This window comes from Polypterus senegalus, chromosome 9, assembly GCF_016835505.1.
Source record: "Polypterus senegalus isolate Bchr_013 chromosome 9, ASM1683550v1, whole genome shotgun sequence".
Classification (NCBI taxonomy): domain Eukaryota; kingdom Metazoa; phylum Chordata; class Cladistia; order Polypteriformes; family Polypteridae; genus Polypterus; species Polypterus senegalus.
The window spans coordinates 80,196,976-80,224,968 of NC_053162.1; the positions used below are offsets into that span (position 1 = coordinate 80,196,976).

A 27,993-nucleotide genomic window follows, 5' to 3' on the forward strand; every position below is an offset into this window, starting at 1 on the left:
ACAGGATATGTTATTGAGGTGAAAATAAGAAAGTCTCTTAATGTGGTTTATGTTTGTGCAATAAAAAAGGAAAGAATTAAAAATTACACCAATTTTAATCTCCCAATTTTGACCTTTGACTTCATTAGACTTACGTTTCATTTCACAGTTCAATTCACATATCATTCTGCACCTCCCTTTCAGTGTCATTACAATGGCTGAGTGTGTGTGTGTGAGTGTGTCCTTTAATGCACTGACATCCAGGGTTGTTTCTTGCCTGTTTTTGCTGTGAAGGGCTCAGACTATTGGAGACTGTAATGAGCATAAATTATTCATCAAGTTACATTCACCTGGCAGTTTTTTTTTTCCTCTTTATTTTCATTCACACTATTTGAGATTTCAACTTCAAACTCAGAATTTGATTAGAAAGTGGTGGGCTATAAAATAGTCAGAAGAGAGCTGTTTTTGAAATCACTTATTCATGTTTACATACTGTCAATTTATCTTATAAACCTACAGCTCTTAATAAGATATCTGCTGGCTGGCATTTTTCTTTTGTCTAGCTCTATGTTTGGAAATATTTTGAACCAGTTAATACCTTAGTCAATCAAGGCAACAAATAGTCATACGTTTTGTAACCTCATACCGTCCCAATGAGTGTCTTTCTCACAAACTACTACAAAAACATAGAAAATGTACAGTAATAACTCATATGACTCCAATAGTCTCATAATAACACAGCATTTTACATTATTCCCTAGATATAATTTAGTTTCTGACATTTTTCTTCCAATTATTTTATTTTATATCCCACTTAATTCAGACCAGGGTAACCAGGGGCCTTGATCATAGTTAGAATAGGGTGGAAGGCAGGAACAAACCCTGAACAGGGCACCAGTCCATTACCGAGCAAACACACACACCCACTAGGGCAAATTTAGTGACGCCAATTCATCCAATCCGAGTGTCTTTAGACAGTGGGAGGAAACCAGAGTACCTGGAGGCAACCCACACAGATACAGAAAGAACATGCAAGCTTAATACACGGAAGACCCGGGACACGAAACCTGGTCTCCTTACTGCAAAGCAGCAATGCTATTATAATCAAAGTAAATATTAATCCTCCTTTTCTGCCAGTATTATAATGAAAACATTATATTTACAACAATTTATGAAGCCAAACATAACTTTAATATAATGTACAATAAAATTAAGTTACCTAAATCTATAACATACTACTTAAAAATGTGCGGTTTCAATTCATAAATGTTTAACTCCCCATGCTAAATACTAACCAAAAAGTAAAGTCATTTTACACTTAAATAAAGAATAATGTTTTTGTAACAATACTCTCTTCTTTTACAAAATAATCACATTCCTAATGCACTGATTTTCGGAAGGTTCTCAGTTCGAATCCCATAAACCCCAGAAGTGACTCTACTCTGTTGGGCCCATGACCAAGGCCCTTAACCTGCAATTGATGTTCATCTGTATCCAGCAGATAGGTCCTTGCACTGATGGATTCTCAACAGGCACACAATATTCCTCTCCCACCAGAGCCGGATGAGGCTCCTGTAGGTGCTCCTGTCTTTGCCCATCCCAGGCACATGCTAGTGAAAATAGCTGCCTCGGTTGACCCTGAGTGTTTCCTATTCTGGTTTGAACACAAGGCAACAATGATGCACTGGGACAAAAGAGGCTGGGTAGCTATATTGGGTCACTTTGTGACTGGGGAGGCCTTACAGGTCATGCAAAATCTTCCTCCCAAAAGGCTTGATGATTATGACTTCCTGAAGCAAGAGATTCTTCTCTGTATGGCTATGAACCTCTTGGCCAAGGGATGTCAGTTTCGGCTGTGGCAAATTGATCCGGATCGCCCTATACCGGGACAGGTCCAGGTCTTAGTAGACCTGATTCAAAGCTGGTTTCGTGGAGCGCATTTTAGAAAAGCTGGCTATTGACACAGTCTTGTCAGGGAAAAAACAAAGATCTTTGTGATGAAATGTTCCGGAGCGATGTCCACTCACTGCTGGACTTCACCTGCAGGGTAGAGGGCACCCAAGCCGTGCCTTTTGGTCAATGGCTGATGCAGGGAATAGTCTAATCCAGCCACTGACTTTGTCCCGTCACTGTTTGTTTGCCGAGTTCCGTGTGTATTAAACTAATATTATTTAAATAAAGACCCTGACTCTTTCTGTTTTAATTGGAATAAAGTTGTTTTTCTTGAATCCTTTGGACTCTGCGTCTTTTCTCGGGTGGAAGACATTGACGTCACAGTGTATGCATGTACAGTATACAGTACATGTGAGAATGCTATATGTTTGCATTCATGGCCAATAAAACTGATTCTGATTATTACAACCAAGGTGTGTTCATGAGTAGGCCTTGTGATGGCCTGGCTTCACATCTGTGGTTGATTCCAGCCTGCTGTCCAATGCTATTGGGGTAAGTACAAAGTATTAGACCCTGTAAACTTTTAATCATGTATCTTTATGACTGTATTGCTGAATCAGAGTACTGGATAGGCAAAAATTTACTGGGAAACCATTTACATAAATCAATATAATTTGAAATATTGAAATGATTTCCTTACTAATTGATGAATGTTGTATTGCAAATTGATTATAGATTGGGTCTGATTGTCTGGAAAACACTAAAATCAAATGCTTGTCTGCCATTCATATACACACTCAGGTAGATAAGCAAATGAAGTATGAATCATAGATTTCAGAAAGAAAAATACACTGCACTTTCAATGTTGATTGCTTTTCTTGCATAATTGAAAATTTGCTACTCTATTTTGAGCTGATTAGCAGTGTAAATAATGCAGGGTTAATGTGGAAGGTACTGTGAATCTTATCCAGAGTTTTTGCAGAATTGTTGTAAAGTCAGATGTGACACATGGAATTTTGATGAGCAAATAGTGAAAAATAGACTGAGTTTATTCCAATGTTCGTCTCAGTGTTGCTCTCATTTGTCTTTCATCACAAGTGCATAATGCTTACTAATTAGATTTTTAACTTTACTTCCTTCAGTTTATATATTTATTCCACTGAATAAAAAAAATACAAAAAACACTTAACTGGATCACTGTATTTTTGGTATTTGGTACACTGCATTTATCCCCAAGGGGAAATTGTCTTTTCACATGACCTTTGGAGTTATAGATCAGCTTCAAAAAAACAAGGTCAGTCTGAAAGTCCAAAGGAATATTTTATCTCCAAATCATTGCACTGATAACACTTACACAGTGCAGGGTGACCTGCTGTTCAAATGAATGTTTTTATTGTAATACTTTGTACTTCTTGAGATTACAACTGCACAATGAGGCTGTTGAAATGTTTGCCATTTTAATGAAGATAAAACAAAATGACTAAAAAAAACTATAATAGTTAGCACATTGCTTCAGTGGGTAGAATTACCTTATTAGTTATCTACATCCACATAAAAGTGTGCAGAGAAAGAAGTTCGTGTCTCATTTACCTCTGTAAATGACATGTCAATCTACTTACATGCAACCCATGAAATGCTTATTTCTCCATGAACATTATTCTTCATATTTTAGCATATCTTTATGAATCCTGTATTATCATTCATTTGGTGGAATTTGCTTGGTAATAATTCAATAATATGCATTTTGAAATGCCAGTTAGCAGCATTATATTGTATATATTGGCTAGAGTGCTAATCGTGCCACCAACCCCTAAGGTTTCCCTGCATGTTGGAGGACCTGCTAGCATAGGTAGTACATTATTTTTTCCAAGGGGACATATCAATATAAATAAATAAATATCAGAACTAAATAAATAGATAGATAGGTATATATTTAGAGTGTAAAGATATATAAAACTAATAAAGAAACCTGTCCTTATAGACTTAAGGCTGTCATGGCTGCCAAAGGTGAATCTACTAAATACTGACTTGAAGGTGGTGAATACTTATGCAATCAATGATTTGTGTTTTACATTTGTAATTGATTTAGAGCACTTTGCAGAGATCTGTTTTCACATAAAAAAGAAAAATAGTCTTTTTCTGATGCTCAATATCAAAATAGGTAATATAAATCTACTGCAATTAAATATCATTAGCAATAAAATGTAAAAACTTTCAAACAAGGTGAATACCTTTTATAGGCACAGCATATTTGGAAGATCAGCCATCTTGGGAATGACAGAATGATCACAGCTCTTGGTATCCACTAGCCTGTCACTAGTAACCGCTCATTGTTTGAGTAGTTATACAGTATCCCATATTCTTTGAGCATGCTTTCTTGTCCACAGAAAAGCATGTGCACATAATCGAAACATGTCAAGAGTTTAGTGATGCTAAAGGAATTATATCTTCTTTTAACTGTAGAGCAGTCTTCTGACTAATTTGTATTCATATGGCAGGTTGTAAAAATGATTCGCTTGTAGCACTGTACTAATTACTTGTACTTGGCATTGTAACTTTTTCACCAAAATCTATTACTGGGCCCTCTGCAGATTTCTAATTTCAACTTTAAGTCATTTACTGGCTGGCATGGCCACGGTTACCAATAATCTGAGGACAGGTGTAGAAATGAAAAGCCTTAGTTGTATCTGTCAATTGGGATATCATCAATGGGATGTTCCCAATAGTAATATCATCAGCAAGATTCTCTGCTCTTTCAACAGATCTGGAGACTGCCGCTACTATATGTTTTGAAATCTGTGCAATATGCACTCTCATAAACAACTGAATTATGTGAAATCAAGACTATGGTTAAATTAGCAAAACACTTTCTTATTGAAATGATGTTTTTTGTGTGAAGATGCTGTACAAACTGAGTACCTGTTAATGCAGTGTAGTGTAGACTTTCGGATGAGCATCTTACCTCAAGATGTAGGTGACTGAGGACACCATCAACTACGCTACACCCATTGCATCATTAGCAGTCTTTGAACCTGAAAAATAACATCACAGCTTAACAAAACTGGAAATGTGTGGGAGGTTAATCTCTCATTCATGCCATGTTTGGAAAATATCATTTACAGCAGATTCGCCCCAAATTTGTTCTATTGATCAGATGAATAACATTAAGTACTTGAAGCCTAATGGATCTAAGGAGCAGTTTTAACCCCAGAGTCCACTTCTAAGGTTGAAAGTTGTTGAAGGTTATCCACAATACACAAGCCTCTGAAATTACATCCAAAAAGAGAGATGAGGTATTATATCTTACATGTTGCTGGTCTACTGTCATATGCTGAACCTCCATCCATCCATCGATCCTCTACCGCTTATCCGAGGTCGGGTCGCGGGGCAGCAGCTTAAGCAGAGAGGCCCAGACTTCCCTCTCCCCGGCCACTTCTTCCAGCTCTTCTGGGAGAATCCCAAGGCGTTCCCAGGCCAGCCGGGAGACATAGTCCCTCCAGCGTGTCCTGGGTCTTCCCCGGGGCCTCCTCCCGGTTGGATGTGCCCGGAACACCTCACCAGGGAGGCGTCCAGGAGGCATTCTGATCAGATGCCCGAGCCACCTCATCTGACTCCTCTCGATGCGGAGGAGCAGCGGCTCTACTCTGAGCCCCTCCCGGATGACTGAGCTTCTCACCCTATCTTTAAGGGAAAGCCCAGACACCCTGCGGAGGAAACTCATTTCAGCCGCTTGTATTCGCGATCTCGTTCTTTCGGTCACTACCCATAGCTCATGACCATAGATGAGGGTAGGAGCGTAGATCGACTGGTAAATTGAGAGCTTTGCCTTACGGCTCAGCTCCTTTTTCACCACGACAGACCGATGCAGAGCCCGCATCACTGCGGATGCCGCACCGATCCGCCTGTCGATCTCACGCTCCATTCTGATATGCTGAACCTGTAGCACAGAAATTTTGTTGCACATTGTAAGTTTTCAGCAGTGTTTTGTGAGTACTGCACAAACTTCCACTGAGGTTTGTCTGTTTGTAATACAGACTCAATAGACTTGTTTGGCAATTTGGATGGCAGTGTTCATTAGTTTAGCACAATAACTCCTCTTGGAAAGTGAGATGAAACTGAATGTGCCTAGTAGCATCACTGTAGCTCTTGACTTAAAGGAGTGGTAGAATGTTTTCAGATTTCAAATGGGAAACAACGTGATCACTGAAGGAAGAAAAATAGAGATGTTTATGACTGTAAATTGGAAAATAAAACTACACTCTACTAATTGATTTCATAGTGCCAAAAAGTAAAATAAATTAACTTAGAACTGTTAAATGTTTTACGTAAGGGAATTCTGAGCTGTAGTGCAATATAGTGGCTGAATGTTATGTCATTTACAGCAGAAAGCAGCAAGTTCAGGAGTCTGTCTCATAATTTATAATGGTTCTGTAGGTACCTGTGGAACATTATCAGTTTGGAGAGAACTTAGGGGAAAAGTTGAACATTTTTGGATTGGATAATGTGAAGCTTATGAATAAAAGTTGATATGGGACAAGGTAGTGGATATCTGTAAGAATTATGAGAGCGTATCACTTTGAGTTTCAGCCTGTTAACATCAGCAGGTTGGTTACCAGGCAAAGACTGGAAGAAAGGTGATTTGGTTGTTTCAGGACAGACCATACATATAATTCAAGATTTTAGTCATAACTACTGCAAAAACAGTTGTCTAATGGTTGCATAAACATGTGGGGCTGTGAGTGAGCGCCAACAATCTTGAAACTTTATGGGAGTTGTTGCTAGAGCGAATGTAGAACAACTTTATTAAGCTGGGATCCCAGAATTTCCAGAGGTAACACATGAGAATGTTTTCACTTCCAATCATATAAATAGTATTGTGGTAACCATAATGTTTAGTTTGCATATGGTTAATAACTTATAGACTTAGTGTCCCTTGTCACAGAAGTGATATCTTTTTCACTAAACTCTCACATTACAGTAGATTATTTTGCAATGCATACTCATCAGCCCCAAAGATACTAATGTACCTTTTCTAAGTAATAAGAATGCCATTAACTACTTTGATAAAAGACATAAAGAACAGTTTATGACTTTTTGCGATAGACATTGAGTATGTAAAACTTTATAACATTCTGTTCAAAGTCAATGGTATAAAAATCAAAATATAAACTGATACAGACACTGCCGTGTTTGAAGTGTATGAGAGATTCTACCATTGTGAGTTTAAAATGTTTCCTTTGGGTTCTACAGCTGTTGCTTTACGAACCTATGAATTTGACAATTTGTTTAGTAAATTACCTGTAAAACGGCATGCAATAGGTTTCTTTGACATACCTAGTGCTAAAAGGGACATTATGTTTGCCATTTATCGTGTTGTCATTTTGTTTTCTTGTAGGCACCACCATTTCAGAGCTCAGTTGCTCTAATGTGAGGTCAAGTTGGTGGCGGAGCAGTTCCTAGAATTCACACATCATCACATCATTCGGACAATGCTTTAAAAGCTGTCACAGAGTGTCTTATGCTGCCCAAGATTGTGGATTGTTTATAAAATGCTAATGGTTGTATAAATACTAATAATCTACCCAGTTTATTCAAATTCTTGTGCACTGATTTTGACAGGGCTAAAATTAATTGCTGTATGTCATTACACTGTTGGATGATAGACTATTAGAATGGGCTCCTAGATATGACAACAACTACCCCAAAACGTTTCAGAAGACTGGGTTCAGACCCAGACATTATTGCTGCCAATGTGGAATCTCAAAGGTTCTCACATGTTTGTATGGATTTTTCACTCTGTAATCTGGTGTCCTTCTGATTGTTATCTTTAAAGAGATGCACCTTATGTTATTTTGCAGTTCTAAACTTGTTATGTATGGTACCTCATCTAAAATTAGTTATTGTCTTGCACCCAATGCAGCTGGTATAGGTTGAAATCTCCTACAACTATAACTGGATTGAAGACCTTTGAAATAGAATGGATTAGTAGAAGACATCATTAGTGTGCACTAATGATTTGATGATTGACGAGGATTTGTATGTCAAGTTGCCATACCAAAGAAATTAATATTATAATGAATATTTACCTTGTAGACATCATTCATTTCACAATCTTAGTTATTTAGTCTGACCCGTTTCTTAGACTGTCAGAGAATTATTTCAGCATCAGACCTTCATTCACTATGTGCGTAATTATTATTAATTTTGCAGACCTACATGAAAATGTGAGCAGATTTAATTTGGGAAAAAATAACATGAATTATTACAAAAATGGCCATCATCTGTTTGATTAAGTTTTATAAAAATAGACAACTAACTTGGAGTCTGTTATAAATACAAGTAAATGCATTGTTAACTGTAATAAAGTGTAGCTAGCTATTTTAAATAGACAGATTTTTGTTTTTGCAATATGCTACATTTTCCCATTAAAGGCAAATTCATGTAATGCTTTTTAATACATGCTCAATACAGAACTGCAGGAAACTGCAATCTATCCCTACAGGAATGGGCAAAAAATGGGAAACCATTACATCACTTCAGAATAACCCACACAAAAACAGGGCAACAATGCTGCCTTTTGAGACAGCATCTGAACAGTCTACTCACATGAAGAAATGGGAATTTGTTTGACTTGTGTTCTGCACCATATCACTTCAAAAATATTAACAGTTTAATAAATTTGATTAAGAATGGATTACTTTAATAGAATAACCAAAATGAAACCACCACTTAAAATCTTGATTATCATGAAAGATCATATTGTATGCTGCATGGTCATAATAATGAAACTAGTTTTTTCGTTTTATTCAAAATCAATCTGATTTGGAAATTTTATTTCATATGGGTTATAAACAGAGGGCAGGATGACACTGCATGATTCCAAAGACAGGACATTTTGACACAGCTGCTTTGAATGTGCAGTGGTCATCTGGCTTAAAGATAAACATCGGCATCATTAGTGAAGGAAAGGAATAAACACATCAAAATTTGTAGCACCATACTACAAGATGAAATACTTTTCTGGATAGGAGGTTAGTTTTACATTGAGCATATGATGGAAATACTGCAAAATTTATGAACAAGATAAAGGTCATGGTTGTTACGAACATTTTAGTAAAAAATGGAATTACTGAAGGAAGCTTATTACTTATTTTGCACAACAGCGACATCTGGTGGAGTTGTGCCTCACTGGCCCTTCAATGCAGAAACTCCACTGGTGCTGTCATTGACTTGTACTCAGCAGCTCTGTTAATAACTTGAATTAGTATTTTATCTTTAATTCAATATTAGGAACAGTTTTCATGACATGGTAAGAGTGCATGTTCACTTTGATAAATAAAACAATTATTCATCATACATCTCATTTTTACAAGACCTGTTTTCTTTCTAAGGCACAAAATATCAGTCCAGTGGAAATTTATAAAATTGCTAAAATTGTCCAGGATATTGTTTTACTTATACTTAGACTGTGTAAGCAAACATATCCCTACATATTATTATTCATTCCACACGTTACAGGTAGATCTTTAGGACATGAACATAGGGTAACTTATTACTGTACATACTGAGTAGCAGCCATTGCTAGGAAATGAGAAACTAGATTACCGTAATTCAAAATAAAGCATGCAAGACAGTTTGACACAGTTAACAGTTAGGAGAATAGAGATTAAACACCAAATCCTAAGTACAAAAGATGCAGAAACAAAAGTAGAAATAAGCAGGTGAATTAAAATAAAACTAATTCCTATATTGTCAGCCTGGAAACAATAAGTGTGAAGCTGAATGTAGAGCTGGCACATATGTGTCAGTAGCATATAAAGGTGCAAAACACTTAGAAATGGGATCATCAACTGACAGCCAAGAGTAGGGAATGGACCCAATAAATCAGAGGCAAAAGTTTCTGATGCCCAAGACCCCGATGCCGCTGAGAACATTTATGATGGTTCCATGCAAGTGACATACACAGATTGAGTACCTGTAAAGTCTGAAGCGAATTGGATGAATGACGTATGGATATCTTGGAAAGGTTTACAATTTAATTTGTTTTAAAATAGAAGGACAATATACCAGAGACAGCAACGGTCTTTTAGCAGCTAAACAAAAAGTAGTACTTGATCTATAGGAATACAGAAAGGAAATGAGTCTGCGATTAAGAAAGAGAGAGAGGCTGTGTGGATAGTGGACTGATCAAATATCTATAAGTATATCATGGTTGTGAATTTAGGCAATTCGTAATTAGATGTTAATGGCATTATTAAAAATAATTAAAAACAAAAAAAGATGCCTTTGAATTGCTCAGTGCTATTGTAACTACAAATTTGAGAACATCGGATGCCAAGCACTTAAAACAATTCTATATTTTTATAACAAAAAAACTGATCACAAAAGAACTTATAAATTCAGTAGCAATGTGAGTGATATGAAGAGCAATTGGGAACAATTGAAATTATATACAAGAACATACCTCATTCTTTCTAGAATAAACATGCATATGCAAAAAAATTGTAATGGCTCTAACACATTGAATCACCCAGATATGAGTCAACCATAATACGAACTGGTATCAAAAATGGCAAGCGTGCAATGTCACAAACAGAATTCCATCTAATGTGGCAATGTTAAGCAGTCTCTTAAAGAATAGCGTGCCACTTAAAAGAGCCATGTAAAGTGCAAAAGGATCCATTCTGGCCCTTGGTGCTAGCGCTATAATACTGTATATTGTTCATCTAGCAACCAAAACTGAAGTTGTACCTCCTGCCAGTGGAGAATGAGGGAGTGCAGTTTTGAATATCACTTCTGCTGTTGAGTTTGCCCTTATCAGAATGGCTGATTGGGCAGTACTACTGGCCATACACACCCTTGTATTTTAAAAGGATTTACCTGCATATTGATGCTATGGAATGATTTCTGTTTGCATAGTCAACCTTTAATGAACTTGACAGTGCCGTTATTCGCACTGTAGTCTATTGTGCCTATTACGTTTTGGGAAGTCTAAAGAATGTCTAATACAATAAATGTATGGTTAAATGGATTTTTACATTGTTTCACTTCAGAGCAAAAAAACAGCCCCCTTGACTGCAATGTATATACTGTGTGAACTCCCTGACACACAGAGGTCTTTACAAGGTTCTTTGCATTGGCAAAACTTTATAGACAAGTGCCAGATGCAAAGAAAACAAAGCTGATCCATTTGGTCTGACAATTGCAATAGCAAGTTAACTTGCCAATGTATTCAGTAGCTTCAACTAATTACATTTAAAGTTGTTGTTTGCAAATCTGTAGTTGTCAGAAATTGCCAAGTAATCTCTGTTGTCCTTTAACAACATTTTTTACTGGTGAGGTAAAACCCCAACAAGCAAATCAAGCTCCATCATCCAACAGATTTTCAGGGAATGGACATGCCATGGATGATCTTGCAGGGTTGTGGAAAGCAACCTGACTTTGTATGCATTGAGTCAAATCACAGATATCCATCCATCCATTATCCAACCTGCTTTATCCTAACTACAGGGTCACAGGGGTCTACTAGAGCCAATCCCCACCAATACAAAGCGCAAGGCAGGAAACAAACCCCGGGCAGGGCACCAGCCCACCGCACAAATCACAGACACCTGTATGTAAATCATAAGTACAAGACCACAGTTGCGCATTTTTTTAAAATGTGTTTACATTTTACTGTCAGGTTCTTAATAGTGAAATATCTTGTTTTTTTAATATCCATCCATCCATTTTCTAACCCGCTGAATCCGAATAGGGTCACGGAGGTCTGCTGGAGCCAATCCCAGCCAACACAGGGCACAAGGCAGGAACCAATCCTGGGCAGGGTGCCAACCCATCGCAGGTTTTTTTAATATCTTACTATGAAAAGAAAATAATTGACTATTATAATAAAAATAAAGAGGTCAAATGCAAATAATTGTTCTAGTTTGCAACTAATTCTATTTAACATATATTACTCTTTATTTTTATACTACATATCTATATATATCTATATCTATATATATATATATCTATATCTATATATCTATATATATATCTATATCTATATATCTATATATCTATATATATATATATCTATATCTATATATCTATATATATATATATATATATATATATATATATATATATATATATACACACACACAGTGGGTAAAGAAAGTATTCAGACCCCCTTCAATTTTTCACTCTTTGTTATATTGCAGCCATTTGCTAAAATCATTTAAGTTAATTTTTTCCCTCATTAATGTACACACAGCACCCCATATTGACAGACAAAAAAAGAATTTTTGAAATTGTTGCAGATTTATTAAAAAAGAAAAACTGAAATATCACATGGTCCTAAGTATTCAGACCCTTTGCTCAGTATTTAGTAGAAGCACCCTTTTGAGCTAATACAGCCATGAGTCTTCATGGGAAAGATGCAACAAGTTTTTCACACCTGGATTTGGGGATCCTCTGCCATTCCTCCTTGCAGATCCTCTCCAGTTCTGTAAGGCTGGACGGTAAACGTTGGTGGACAGCCATTTTTAGGTCTCTCCAGAGATGCTCAATTGGGTTTAAGTCAGGGCTCTGGCTGGGCCATTCAAGAACAGTCACAGAGTTGTTGCGAAGCCACTCCTTCGTTATTTTAGTTGTGTGCTTAGGGTCATTGTCTTGTTGGAAGGTAAACCTTCGGCCCAGTCTGAGGTCCTTAGCACTCTGGAGAAGGTTTTTGTCCAGGATATCCCTGTACTTGGCCGCATTCATCTTTCCCTCGATTGCAACCAGTCGTCCTGTCCCTGCAGCTGAAAAACACCCCACAGCATGATGCTGCCACCACCATGCTTCACTGTGGGGACTGTATTGGACAAGTGATGAGCAGTGTCTGGTTGTCTCCACACATACCGCTTAGAATTAAGGCCAAAAAGTTCTATCTTGGTCTCATCAGACCAGAGAATCTTATTTCTCACCATCTCAGAGTCCTTCAGGTGTCTTTTAGCAAACTCCAAGATAGAACTTGCCATTCTACAGGAATCTTGAAATTAATAACTTAACTTTAGTCCAAAATTTAGAAGGAGAAGGTTGGCACCATATTCTTGAGGCATGGATTCATTTTCCATCCATTTGCATCAGCCAATGTGGGTTGAGGTTTGACATTTATCCTTTGTGCACCCCCAATTGACCAAATTACTGTAACCCCAGGCAGCCAGGCTGAATATTATTTTATTTTTCCTGTTTCTTGAATGGTTATATTCTGCTATGGCTTGTAACAAATGATGCTCTACAAACAACATGTGTTGAGAGCCTGATACAGAGGCAGATCTGTCAGTATACCATAAGTGGCAACATTGTTCATGCATGTGAAGAGAGCACATAAGAGTTTCATTGTACTTTCTACACATGACAATGCATTTTCTATAAAAGTCTTACATTTTTGAAAGTGCCAAGACCACCTACATGTTGATATTAGGTTAACAGACCCAACCAACATTCAGCCTTGAGAACTTTCTTTGGTGTGTCATGTGCACAAAAAAAGAAAAATAAAACAATGCAAAAGGCGGAGTATGTGATAGAGCCAAAAGATTTATCAAATTTTATAGCACATGCTGAGTTGCTCTGGCTATGGATATGGTAGTAAATGAACTGAAGATAACATTTTTCAGTGAGTAGACATAATTAGTCATTTTAACTCTTTCTTCCTGGTAGATTGGTACTCAAGTCCATAATATGACGAGGTTCTTCTGAATTGTGATTGGTAGCATTTGTCACTTTTAAATATTTTTTATCACACTGTGAAAGGCTAAGTGTAATAGTGATTATTGTCTAGTTTTCTACAGATTAGACAGCAAGACACATCTGCACTTCAGCATTCAATAAGCATCCCCGTGACCCTGTATTCGGATTCAGCGGGTTGGAGAATGGATGGATGAATTAATATATGCCATGATTATGAACAGATAGGAAAACAAGAGAAAGAAATTTGACAAATGAGATTGGACCATTCAGTCCATCGGGTTTATTTGTTTAGCTAACGGCTAATCTGTCCCAATATATCATCCAGAAACTTCTTAAAGGTTGTCAAGGTTTCTACTTCAACTTTATGTTTTAATAGTTTTCTTCCAGATTTCCACAACTCTGAGTAAAGAAGTGTTTCTTGGGTTTGGTCCTAAATAAAAAAAAAATTTGACTTGAAAAATACTGAACTTATCCTATAAGTACATTTGGTGCAAGAGTTTTCAGGGTTTGGCATTCTGCATAACTGTTATTCAGATACAGAAAAAATATATAAAATTAAAGTATCATGTTGAAAGACAAATATCAGTCAATACATATTTTATAACAGTTCCTTAATTCATCATTTCAGTCTAATTAAGCCCTGAGTCAGCAGCATTCATCCCTATACCAAACATGTAAACAAAATAAATTTCCTAAGTATTCGAAAAATAGTAAAAACTTTAACAGAATGAGGGAGCACATTTCTAAAAATTTTTGCCATGAATGGAGTGAAACTTGGCAGTGGTACTGCTGTGAATGTATACTTATAAAAAACGTCTCAGTGGGCAGCCTTTACAAACATACACTGCTGAGTCAGAAAGCTCAACCAATTGCAGATGTCCAGTCAGAGTCAAAGGGACATGAGGAGTCTTTCATTTTAGCTAGTTTATTCTGAATACACCCTGTCAATACTAAATCAGAACTGCATGGCAAAGGAGTTATTTTTTTTTTATATAAATACACAGTTACATTAGGTATTTTTTTCCTGAAATGAACTTTTATAAAACATTATGCATATCAATGAAATAGTAGAAATTAATAGCATTACATATCCAATAAGTGACAGCAATAGATCAATAGAGTGTACCTAGCTGTAATTACTCAGAAAATGTCTCTTTATATATTTAGAATATTAACACATGAATCTGGAACGTAACAAATGGCTTTCCACATTAACATAACTAAATGTAACGAGAATCAAGTTCAAATGAGATAATAAAATTAACAAAGGTCATACGTTGTACACATAAATCATTAGTTGCTTTTAAACAGTGGCCAGTGTGTCACCATCTTAGCATCAACACACAAACAGCCTACGTAACGGGTCTTCAAACAACAAAATTATTCTTAAATATACATTGCAATATAATACCATCTCAAAACATGGCATCTTCTAATATCTTGAAGTGAAATCACTTATTGCATACTAGCTGTCTCCCGCGGCTCCGCCCAAGTATTAGTGAAACAGGACAAACTTTAAAAATTAATAAACAAACAGGTATCACTAGCTAAGCAGAGGCAAGGTACGCCCCAAAAACGTGGCCAGAGGTAGACTGATTCAACCGGAGGCTGACGCGTGAGTGAGGAGGGCCCCGCCCAGAGCCCCTCTCCTGACATCACACTTCCACCTCCTTTAGGCCCACAGCCTCTGTCTCGGATTAGTACAAATAAATCGCTCCTGCAACTGAACTATGATACTTAGCGAAATGAGAGAAGTCGCAAAATCAACCGGAATGTTCAAGTAAATTATAGAAAAAAAACCTGATCTAAATCTGTTAAGTAGTTCTCTTGTTCACGATCTAAGCGGAGGCAAGGTACGCTCCAAGGCTGGCGCATGAATGAGGAGGGCCCTGCTCAGTTCCCCAGTTCTGATGTCACGTTTCCCCCTCCCCTAGGCCCACAGCCTCTGTCTCAGATTAGCATGAATAAATTACTCCTGCAAGTAAACTATGATACTTATTGTGATGTCAGAAGTTGCAAATTCAACCGGAATGTTCAAGCAAATTATACAAAAAAACCTGATCTAAATCCATTAAGTAGTTCTCTCATGAAAAGCGGACTGGCATACGGACAGACAGACGTTGGATTTTATATATATAGAGAGAGATTTATGCAGTCTTTAAAAGAAATGAACTACAGTATAAATGCATCAGTTTGTATGTATTACAAGGCAGCATCTTTGCTGCCTCATAAGCAGAACAAATTAGACAGCAACAACTACTGGGAGAAGTGAAGTAATGCAGCGCATCCTTTTTTTAAAGAATTGGAAAGCTAGCCTTCTTTTCACAATAATTTATTAACATTTTACCAGTCACTAAATTGTAACAATAGGATTTGTGTACTGGAAACTGTTTTAGAGCCAGCAATATGGTTGTGACCCGGGCTAAAGCGCCTTAACAATTTAGTGTTGACAGCATTGAGCATGTGTCTACATTCCTCAAAAAGCAGAATTAGTTTAAGGCATAAAAATAAGGTTTTGTTTATTTTTAGGAAGCTATGATCTGAACATGGAAGAACTGGTTGTAAAACCCTCTGCAGTTCACATACCAGGAGAAGTTGGGAGCGGAGGATGCCATCATCTATATGCTACACCAATCCCTCTCCCACTTGGACAGAGGCAGTGGTGCAGTAAGAATTATGTTTCTGGACTTCTCTAGCGCCTCACTAACAGACTGAGGGGATCATTCCTCCCTTACACTATGAGACTCTTCAGTTCCACCCGGGGGGGATAAACGTTAACATTATTCAATGATATTGTCTGTTATACCTGCCTTGCACTCTTCACCCTGCCTGTTTTAACTTGTACTGCATTTTTATCACTATTTAATTAATGTTGTTTTTATCAGTATGCTGCTGCTGGAGTATGTGAATTTCCCCTTGGGATTACTAAACTATCTGTCTATCTATCTATATATATAAAATTCTTTTCGCGTTAGAAACGGAAATTACGTATGAACACAGAACATAGTATAATACACGAACTAATCACTTCGTTTGTGGACACCATTTTTATATCGTCTTTACGAATTGTTATTATTTGTGTGAGAGTTATTTTACTGATATTGAAAAGAAATAAATACAAACACGCCGATCTATCCCATAGAAGTGCGCCCCACGTCGCCCTCTACCAGCCCTCCTATCTGGATTCCAGCACTGAGCCTTCTGCCGCCATGTGCGTTCTGACAGAGAAGTTTTATTTATTCTTCCATGTCACTGTTGCAGAAACTGACACATTGTAACTTTTTATTAATTGCCAGCACTTGATAGTAGAAGAGATGAGGAAACAGCTTTGCATATTTCTACTTTTTAACTGCGCTGAGCTGTAAACAATGTGAAGACAAGACCGTCTTCAGCGGCGATGGGTAGTGAGAACAAAGTGGACGCTGAAAGGCGTGGAATGTCAGGCTCTTCCACCGGGTCGAGAGCTTTGCAGTTTCGGGCAGCGTCCTCTCTTCTCGCACTGTTTGTGACACTTCGAGTGCTCCGTCAGCTCCTGGGAGAGTGGAAATCTTTGCGAATGAGTGTAATCGGTGCCGTTGAAGCAAGACTCTCTTTGTAAATTGTGCTGCACGACTACTTACTGTCCCTTAAGGTAAGTTTGGTTCACTAAAACCCGGCAACATTCAAGGTTGCTTTTGTGATGAATTCTTTTAACAACACGTAGGGTTTACATCCAAGAAGATGTACCGACTTCTTCATGTAAAGTATTGGACTTGGGAATTGTTTGGACCTTCTGCCCGTTAAGCACGGAACGGCAGCATCCACATTTCTCAGAATAATTTTGCTCTTAAATCACAGGCACATAGTGCAATGTTGTCAGGCAGAAATTTGGAGGATCACATACAAAATGTTTTTTCTATTCCACACCGGTCATGTAGCACCTTTCACAAGGGATCTCCTACCGAGAGATGATCCAAATACATTTAAGCCGCTGTTAGTACTACTTACCTGTTGTGTTATAGCGCCTTTAAAATGTACTTTACACTAAAGCACTCCAGTAGTGCTCAATGTATCTTTACTTCTTACATGTTAATGTTTTACTGTTTAATAATTTACAGTATATACTACATTTTATTTTTTTCCCTTGCACTCAGTGAGCGAAGTCACTGGGTAATCAGCTAGTCTATCTATAAGAAGATGTAGCTTAAGAACTGAACTTCCACATACAGGATGGTCTTAATCATAGTAACTGTTTTTAATTTTAAGTATTGATTAGACTTTTGTTTCTTGATTAATTTTGCTGTGGATGCATCATAACTAGCAGGACTTTACAGGATGGCAAAAACAACAGAAAGTGAGCCAGCATACAGTATACATGAAATGCAATATTTACACTTTATGCTGAATTATATCATTTAGCAACTAGGAAACTTCCTAATTCATATTTACTTTATTCTTGAATATGTTAAGACTGAACACTAAATACTGTTCATTTAATAATTTTAATCATTAAAAAATCTTCACCTTTCATAATTATTGAAGTAACTTCTAAGTCATTTAAAACACATGAAAATGATTACACCCTGATGCAATTTTATTATTACATTAATTTGACATCAAATTAATATGTAGACATAAGCATAATAGAATCATTTTATCTCATAAATATCTGTTCAAACTATTTTATGTTTTGTATTTAGCCACTGTTATACAAGAGAAGAAAGTCCCCTGTTTTGCAGACTTGACAGTTTCATTTTCATCTGCTTTGCCAAGAAAGAGGAAGCATTGTTAAGTGTGACCACATCATAAGACTGCTGGTTACAAAGATTCAAATGTAATTGCATCACTATTTATTATATCTTCTTTCTCATTGTTTATAGAAATTTATTAACACATTAGACCTGACAATAATGTAGAATATATTGTGACAATTGACCTGGCAAGGTGGAGTCATGGGTGTGTTTCAGGGGCATGATTCAGAGAGTCAACAAGAGACGGAACAAGGATGATCGATATTTTACTAGAAGAGCACAAAACTCATAATGTCAGTAAGCAGAGGCCATTTTCTAAGACAGAATAGCATACTAATGATAATTTGGGTACCCCACAAGTACACTCATTTATTTGAAAGGTCAGGGGATTGTTTCCCCCACGCCACCAGGTGAACAGCACTGGGCTCTCATGGGTTGTAGGTGGTATCCAGTGCTCTCTTACAGGGAAAAGGGGATGTCAAAGTAAAAAAGATATCAAACTCTTTTAATCGTGTGGGTTCTCTCACTTACATTTAGGCAAGTTCTCTACAATTAAGTGAAGAGAGGTATGAATTTCAATTTATTTATGCTTTGTAGTTCAGACATGGCAATAGACACTTTTTAAACAAATAACCCAAAGTTATTTTCTCCAATAAATATATTTTTAATTAAACAAGGATTATAGAAAATGGATATAAGGTAAACATGTGTATATATACAAGTGCAGGGCAAAGAATGATCAAAAACATAACATTAAACTTAGCTAACTTAGTTTCTATGAAGAAGGTACAAATTTATGAATTACATTTCTCTAATGTAATTCCTCTTCAAATAATTTTCCAAAATAACATTCAGGGCCAAAATTTTAAATATTTTTGTAAGATTTCTGGTCTATTAGCTGGTTGAATTGTCTAATTTCTAAGTTTCTCAGAAGGGCTTATTTAATCGCAACAACTTGTCCGACTTGGGGGCAGAGGGGAGCACTGACTCTCTTTCTCAGTTCCCAACAGAGCATTCCCGGGAAATCTCGCCAGGTGCCGAAGCCCAGAGGAAGATGCTTCCAGTCCAGAGGATGACATTACAGTACTTCCAGTCCCCGCCCCAAGGGTGACATCACTTACGGTCGACTCTCCATAAAATCTGCTCCCTTTCCTCTGGTCATCAGTTCTGTCTTGGACTCAGTAGTGTAAACTACCCTGCGTTATTTTTGCATAAACTAACCTTTGCAGCCTGGACTACAATATATAGGTGGCTGCCCCAAACCTTCTTACAATGTCTGGCGTCTCTTATTGTAACATTGTATACTTTGAATGCAAGCTGGTTCTTGTTCTTGCACTGCTCATCTGTAAGGGAGTGTGTGAGAGTGCAAGTGCATGCATCACACAGTTTAACGTTACCTCCATCAGCTGTGCATTTAATGGAAGGAATATACTGTACCTATTCTCACAGGTTTTTTCTTTGTATTAAATTTACCTGACAATAGTTATTATTTTCTTTGTAACTCTAACAACCAGAAATACACATGATAAAAGATTCTCTGGCTTTATCATGTGTATGAGATTATAATCTGTATTAGCCTCAGAATCAAATTGACCAAGCAGTAATGTAAATATTCTTTTGTTTAGTTCCTTTCATCCCGAGGGGTTGAAATGAGGCTTTGTCCTGATGTCTTCACGGTCCACAGAGAGGTTTTCAATGAAGCACATGGAGGAGAAGGAAGAATACAAAAAATGTGCTCTGTGTTTCTTTCCAGGGCTCTCTCAGTTTAATAACACCCTGTAGTGTTCAGCTCTACCATAGCTATATCCTTACATGTTTCACATGCGGAACCTGCCTTACTAGCACAAAATATATTATACTGAGATCTAGTAATCAGATAACCCTATTCTTTTGCAAAATGAATGTCCATTATTGAGGCAGGTCTCAATGCAGTGCCCAAACCCAACTCTCTTGCACTGTTAATGTCCTGCACTAAATTAGCCTTGATTACAGAAGCGCTGGCAGCATTTGTTTCAGGCCACACCAAGGGCATTAGGATGTCTTCTGAGGAGAAGAGAATTGAACACTGGCTGAGCTGATACAGAGCGAAAAGGAAGGTAGTGCTGACACTGGGTTATAAATAAGGAGCTGAAATAATGGTCATTACTCTCACTGACCGAGGAAATAAACTGTACAAAACCAAGGTGGTCCCAGTATCTGAAATTACCAGAAAGAGTGTCATTTCACTGTGATTAATACTACCTTACCAGATAGAAAGATGCAAATCCTGTCTATCAGGAGGCTCCATTTTACAAAGAAGAGTATAATTTGGTTTGCTGAAAATAATTTGTTGGTCTTATTAAACACTCTTAAACTCCAGTCTATCTTATAATTAAGTCTGACCACTTTCCCACTTTTTATGTACTGTACCAAAGCCCTCCTTTCTTACCATCATTCCTGTTTCTCTCTCACAACCATCTTTTTCCATCCAGTGAATGTTCAGCTGTAGTACTGTTCTCCACAACTCTGACGCTGACATAACTCTGATATGACACTGCCCGTGTCACTTCTGGAGTCAATGGTCGCTCTTCTTTGGAAACATGGACACAAGGATATAGCTTCCTCTGGTAGTGCCCTAGTGTTTCTGCACTCATTAGTCCTACACCTCCACTTAAAGGACTGTGTCTAAAACTCAATTTATCATCTGCCCATTTCTTTAAAGAGGGAAGATAACCCCTCTGCATTGTGTCATGAACAGTATGTTTCCTCGAAATGATGTTTGACGAAAAAGTAGTGGATTCCTGTGTGACCTCACTAACCTATCCCTTAAATGAGCAATCAGGACCTCTCTTTTTCAACTCAGGAACTTGTGCTGCTACCCTTTGGGTAGAAGGCCTTGTGGACTCTTGTCAGCCATCTGTAGCCATCTTTCTGTCTCAGTGAGTAGAGGGGAGTCAGACATTGGCTTTTAGGACCATCACTGTCTAGACCTTCTGGTATACCTTTCATTGAATAGCTAATTCATTTTGAGGTTAGAAGAAAAGGAAATGAAAAAAACTTTTTTAGTTTTTTCAAAGTGAGTTTTATGATTCTGGGTTAAATTAAACATTGCTTGCAAGATAAGATACTGATCTAAATAAGTAAGGTTGACACCCATGCATTTTTAAGTCAAAGTCTTTAGAGGCTTGTACGTGCTAATTAGTTAAGTAGCCTCAAAAGGTCATGTCTGACTTCTTAGACATTTTTGAGTTTTCAGCCATACATGATTGTGAAATAACCAGACGGCGATGCCCTTAGACCTTCATATCTACAAATATACTGCATTTTGCTGACTGAAACAGGCCTCTGATCTTATTTGTGGCAGGTACTGGGGACAGTAGGTACTCCCTATGAATACAGATTTCTCTTTTAATGCATGTAATTAGCTTTCATCGATTAAATCCATGTTTTTTGAAAATGTGACCCATGAGTACTTCTGACCTGTTGCCCTTGTGAGGTCCCTAATTTAGCAGACTGCTCCAGGTGGATTTTTACAACCCAAGTTAATGTCCAGATGTTACATTGGTTAATTTATTTGAATACCCAGAGTGAAGTTTGCGGTTTCACTAGCTAGACCACTGGTCAGGTTAAGTGGAAACAATTGTTCGATGCAGATGGTTTCTGTAGTTGAGTCAAGGCAGACTTGATTTTTACCTAAACAACAGGGGCAATACAACATGACAGTTATTACTTAGATGCTATATTTATTCAATCATATGTCTATTCCACTTATTCCAAAGAAAGTTTTCTGGAAAATTAATCTGTAGCAGCATTGATTTGATACAAAACAAGTATCAGCCCTAAATGAGAGACAAAACCATCGCAGGAGACATTCACTCATAGGACACTGATTCTGACTCACCAGTCCAACTTAATTTTCATTTCTTTCGATTGTGGGAGGAAATTTTGAACACCCAGATCAAACAGAAAGAGGGAGAATGTGAAGACTCTGCAGGGCAAAGAATCTGAAAGTTATACATAGGATTATAAATGGTGAAAAACAACAATACTAATCACTGTGCCAGCTTTTAAAATCAGGAAATGCCCCATCAGTGTTAATATTGCAGGGTAAAACTGTAAGCAATTCGAAGAGTTTATTATCATGAATTGTGTATTAACTTCCACACATTTTATATCATCAGATGAAGCCAGTAAATGTATAAACTGGGGGAAACTGAAAATTGGGGGCTTCCATTTTAAAACCACGCATTGCGGCGAATCACTCTCAATACACAAGCTCAGTTCAACTTAGAAATTCATTTGGGATAAAAAAAAAAATCTAAAGACTCCAAAGTACCCCTAATTTATATTAAAAAAAACAGCATTGAAGAAAGTAAAAAGCTAGTGATACAGACCTTGATTAATATATTTTGGAGAAGTACCGAGAAATATCCTTAGCTAATCAGTTACAAATGTTGTAACGTTATAAAATTATTTTCTGATCATGTGCAGTCTGCCCTCTCACCCGACTTGGTGAAAAATCAAAGGTCTGTAGGAGGAACTTAATAAAGTTCTACCATTCAAACAAAGAGGAGATAACGTCTTGGGAATGGGAAGTTAAGGCACTGATACCCCCTCTTTTTTTTATAAAAGGGGCTGTGGCGGCGGCCTGTATAAATAACGTAGCGCTGTGTCAGCAAGCTCTACTTTTTCGTCCATTGTTTAAAGAAAGTACGTCGTATCCGCAAAAATGCAAGATATTTACTGCAGAAATCGGAAAGAGACATCTGAGCCTGTGAAAACCCAATTAAAAGGTAAGAATTTCAGATTCACCATGAACACTCACTTGATAAAAGTTGGAACGAAAACTTTATGCAAAAAAGTGCAGCATCTGTTGTTAAATTAGCGCCATTTAAGTATTTATCGATCAGCCCAATTCAGTCTCCAAGAGAGGCCAGTTTGAGGGTCCGTTGCCATGGTGAGGGGGGGTTCCCGGGTACTCTCCGCCGGCTCTCACGGTTTCCAGTGCCTTTACGTTGAAAAGCTGCAGACGAGTGCGGCGCCTTGATACGTTTCTTGATTTATTGAAGGTAAAAAGCAGGCGAATGAGAATTTACTTGTTTCATTTTACTGTGATTACACAAAATTAGTGTATGCCAGCGTCGCTTCCAGTCGTCTCAATTCTGTTGCTTTTCGAGTTAAAAAGAAAATATCCTGAGCTAACGCACGCTTTCTGTAAGGTTGCGCTGTCTAATTTGTTTAAATGTTGCAATTCTTCGCGGTGACTTCGGCTGACGGGCCGTCTCTATACGGGGGTTTGTGAGGCTGCTTTACAGCTAACTGCTGCGGTGAGAGACATGTCGGAGGGCTGCAGCAGGTGTAGAAGAACATTTTAAACTTTAATGTGTTCAGTATACATTCAACTCACTAGCGCGAAGTCCGCATCTGCTAAAACATGGGTAACATCTGGGTGGGCAAGCGAGGGGAAACAAAATTCATTTTTCATAGTATTGGGTTTTTAACTTCCCACAAGTGAAGGAAAGCTGAAACTGACGTTTGTAATAGATTTGCATTCGGGGAATGAGGGGGGAAAAAAGAAGCGTGCGTCCTAAATGGTTAGCCTTAATCGGTTTCAATAGCTAACCTTCAAGTACTGCGGTGGGCTGGTGCCCTGCCCGGGTTTTGTTTCCTGCCTTGCGCCCTGTGTTGGCAGGGATTGGCTCCAGCAGACCCCCGTGACCCTGTAGTTAGGATATAGCGGGTTGGATAATGGATGGATGGATGAACCTTCAAGTACTGTAGAAAAATCAGCAGCAGGTTATTATCCGTAATTAAATAGGTAGTCGGATAGTTTCCACGTCCGTTACCAACTACAGCAGGTTGTGGGATGTAAAGACATTATCTATAACTGCGAATAGTCACTCGTTTTGCATAATGGAAAAATAATGGGTAAAATATAGCTCATGAAGTCAAATAATGGCACACAATAATGTCCAAGAAAAGAGACTAATCTGTTGTCTAGCATAAAAGGTGTGCTTATTTTATGAAATTTTGTATAGATCTGTTTATCGATTTAGAAATTGTCATAGTTGCTACGATACACATTTCTACTTTTCTCATTATTCCATTATTTTGTTACAAACTTTTATTGTGTGGGAACCCACACCTAAATAAGTGTGCTGCCTGACTTATTTTTTTAGTAGGGATTTTTGTGGCGGCAGCACGGCATGGTGGCGCAGTGGGTAGTACTGCTGCTTCACAGTTAAGGAATCCGGGTTCGCTTTCTGGGTCCTCCCTGCATGTAGTTTGCATGTTCTCCCTGTGTCTGTATGGGTTTCCTCCCACAGTCCAAAGACATGCAGTTTTAGGTGTGTTAGTGATTCTAAATTGTCCCTAGTGTGTGCTTGGGGTGTGTGCCCTGCGGGTTTGTTTCCTGCCTTGCTCCCTTTGTTGGCTGGGATTGGCTTCGGCAGACCCCCGTGACCCTGTAGTTAGGTTATAGCGGGTTGGATAATGTATGGATGGATTTTTGTGGCAGAAATGGAGGCTACACTGTAGTGATGGGAAGTTCGGATCATTTTACTGACTCGGACCTTTGAGTCTCGTTCAGCAAAATGAACGAATCATTTTTCGAGTCATTTCGTTCAATTCTGTTTCCGGCTGCATACTAGGTTAAGCTTATGGGGCTGCCATGTGATGAACGAACGACTCGAAAAACCTGAAAACTCGAAACGGGTGAATCAATTCCAATACAGAAACTATAGGAAATTGCGCAAATGCGCAGGCGCGACTGAACGAATCACTCCCACGAGACGACTCATTCTTCCCGAGTCACATTAAAGATTTGTTCAAAATGAACGAATCGTTCAAGAACGACCCATCACTACTACACTGACATAGTCACAATTGACTTATGTTGTTTTGGTAATGCTGGGCGGTATGACCAAAATTCTATATCACGGTATTTTTCAAAATTATACTGGTTTCATGGTATTCAACGGTATTTTTTTCCCCATGCATGAGTGGATGTTAACCACATTTTCCACTTCAATTACTGCAGTAGACTGGCTAAGAATAACCTATTCCACTGCCATGAGAATTGTACAAAAAACATTTTAATGTGCACACAAGTATTAATACAGGTTTGCATGGCCCCATAAAGTGATAGTTTTCAAGGGGGTGGCACTAATGAAGAGAAGGAATCGCATTGCATGACAGCTGCAGTCAAAATATACAGTAGAACCTTTTTATTGAACAAATTTTGCAAACAACTTGTATTGAAATTTTGACAACTAATTTTCAACCATCTAAAGAGGCATTTAGACTTCGTAAAATATCCAGAGGTGCTTGTCAAAAGTTGTATTGTACTGGACATGTCTTAGAAAATGAATAAAATAGTAAATATTTTTTGTGAACCAACTACAGTTTCTGTTAATGTTAACAGTCTCTTTTTAAACAACTTTACCATTAAACTGCATAATATTTAAACTAATAAATAATAACAATAAAACAAATAATAGTGCAGCTTCCAGTAATAATACTATTACTTCAAGCTCAGGTGCATTACACAGTATTCAAATAAAAATAAAATGAAACAAGTGCAACTTGGTGATGACCTCTTTACCAACTGAACCATCATTTAGGCAAATTGCATTAATATGGACCTTGCTTCAAGCTAAGCTATATACATAAATAATAAAACTGCAACTTGTATTTATAATGCAATTTGTGGTATAGCCCTACGGAATCGTATTAGGGCCACAGTGAAGAAAAAAATACGGACACGGAAGAAAAAAAAAACTGTCGAGATTAAAGTCGACATTTCCACTTTATTTTCGTAGTTTATTTTGTCATTCAAGTAGAATGTCGTAAATTAAACTTCATCCTAAAATCAATGTTAAATTTATTAGATTTTCTCAAACCCCGTCATAAGTTAATGTAGCACATTAAATGCTTTGTGTTAAGTGTTCCCTGACTCAGTAGTTAATCACTATGCGCTTCTTAAACTGACTTCCTCTACACTAAGGAGGCGCAGGCAGGGATCGCCGCACAGAATACATTCACTTCATGATATTCCTGCTCTCTAAAAATTTAGAATGCTGATATATACTTGATATCAATGTCCTGTTGCAATGCATTAAAGCAGGTATTAAACATGCACAGTAGTGTGGTGGTAGTGCTGCTTCCTCGCAGTAAGGGGCCCCCAGGTGTACGTTCAGTGTAGAGAACTTTATGGCAGGTGTGACGAGGCTTCAAAATATTGGATGTATGAATGGGTATCTCGCAGGTTTAACTGAAATATTGTGTGAATATTGGGTTCATGATCTGGTGGTCGGAGACACGAACACAGAATTCAATGGATGTTCTTCTGAGCGGGCTTTCTTTATTGCATGCGTGCTGTCTGTCTGACAAACCAAACCCCCAGTTCCTATCCTTTCTTTTTCTTTCTCCACATAACCAATCACCACATGATAAACATCTTTTGTGAAATTAAAACTAGTTATAAACTTAGGCCATTAAGTGTTCAGAACTTTAAAAAAAATCTTCGTTATACATGTTTTAATTATGCCATCCATTCAGGGTTGCACCCATCCCAGCAAGCATTGTGTGCGAAGCAGGAGCAAATCCTGCACATCGCAGGGTGAATACAAGCATCACATACACTAACAGGGTCAATATAACATAACTAAACCCCACATCCTACATGACTTTGAAAGGAAACTGAAGCACGCCAAGTAAACCCACCAGAAAACCATGCAAATTTAAGGCAGGGAACACCCGAGACCCCCTTGCTGCGAGGCAGCAGTGCAACCTCCATGCCACCATGCCCCCACATGATTAATGCATGTTTTTAATACATTTCATCTTGAAAATAAATTATATCAAGTATTTATCGTAGCGTTCTAAATGTTCAGGGAGCAGGAATATCATTAAATTTAATTTATTCTTAGTGCAAGAGGAAGTCAGTTTAAGAAGCACATAGCGACTAACATGGCCTGAGGAACACTTAACACAAACCATTTAATGTTCTACATAACTTATGACGGGGTTTGAGAAAATGTAGTAAATTAAATATTTATTTTAAGATGAACTTTAGTTTACAATGTTCTACTTTTAATGACAAATTACAAGAATAAAGTCAACATGTCAACTTTATTCTTGTCATAAGCGTCGCGATTAAAGTGGAAATGTCGAGAATAAAGTCAACATGTCGTCATACATTTACAGAGTACCCAGGTACATTACACAATATTGAAAAAAATAAAACAAGTACCACTTGGTTTGCAGTAGTAGTATAGTCCAGTAGTCCAATAGTAGTATTATCCAGTAGTATAGAAACAGTATTTACAGATTTCAATATAATGGTTCACACATCCGACCTTTTCAAACCAAAGTATCTCCAGGCAACGGATGTGACTACTTTTTTTTTTGGTAATCGTTCTTCTGTCATCAAGTTCAACTTTATTCTCTGCTACAGCTTCAGTTTCAGAATGTACTTTGTCCATTTTCACTGCGCAATACCTCCACTACCGCATGTACTCCGTCGCATACGTATTTAGCGGTGTAGCAGTTAAAAAGGGCCCCCGCACAATACTTCCACTAACGCATGTACTCTGTTGGATGCGTGTTTAGTGGTGTAGCAGTGAAAAAGGTTCCCCCTTAAACAGTTTCCCACCGCACCATGTTCAGAACGTTTTTCAGGCAGTTTAAACCGGTG

At 37.7% G+C, this 27,993-nt stretch overlaps 1 protein-coding gene and 1 long non-coding RNA gene across 2 annotated transcripts in view; one reads left to right on the forward strand and one right to left on the reverse strand.

Moving 5' to 3' along the window:
* Nucleotides 1–21,719: 21,719 nt before the first annotated feature.
* LOC120534956 lies at nt 21,720–22,731 on the reverse strand. The gene is made up of 3 exons (XR_005634820.1): nt 22,691–22,731; nt 22,198–22,284; nt 21,720–21,989 (listed from the first exon to the last, which is right to left on the reverse strand). It is a non-coding gene; the product is annotated as an uncharacterized LOC120534956 (long non-coding RNA).
* Nucleotides 22,732–22,934: 203 nt separating this feature from the next.
* Nucleotides 22,935–27,993, forward strand: part of LOC120535468 (beta,beta-carotene 15,15'-dioxygenase-like) — a 46,615-nt gene continuing 41,556 nt past the window's right edge. Inside the window, exon 1 of the mRNA XM_039763349.1 lies at nt 22,935–23,089. Coding sequence (XP_039619283.1) covers nt 23,026–23,089 — 64 coding nt within the window. The 5' untranslated portion in view covers nt 22,935–23,025. The remainder of the gene's footprint in view (nt 23,090–27,993) is intronic.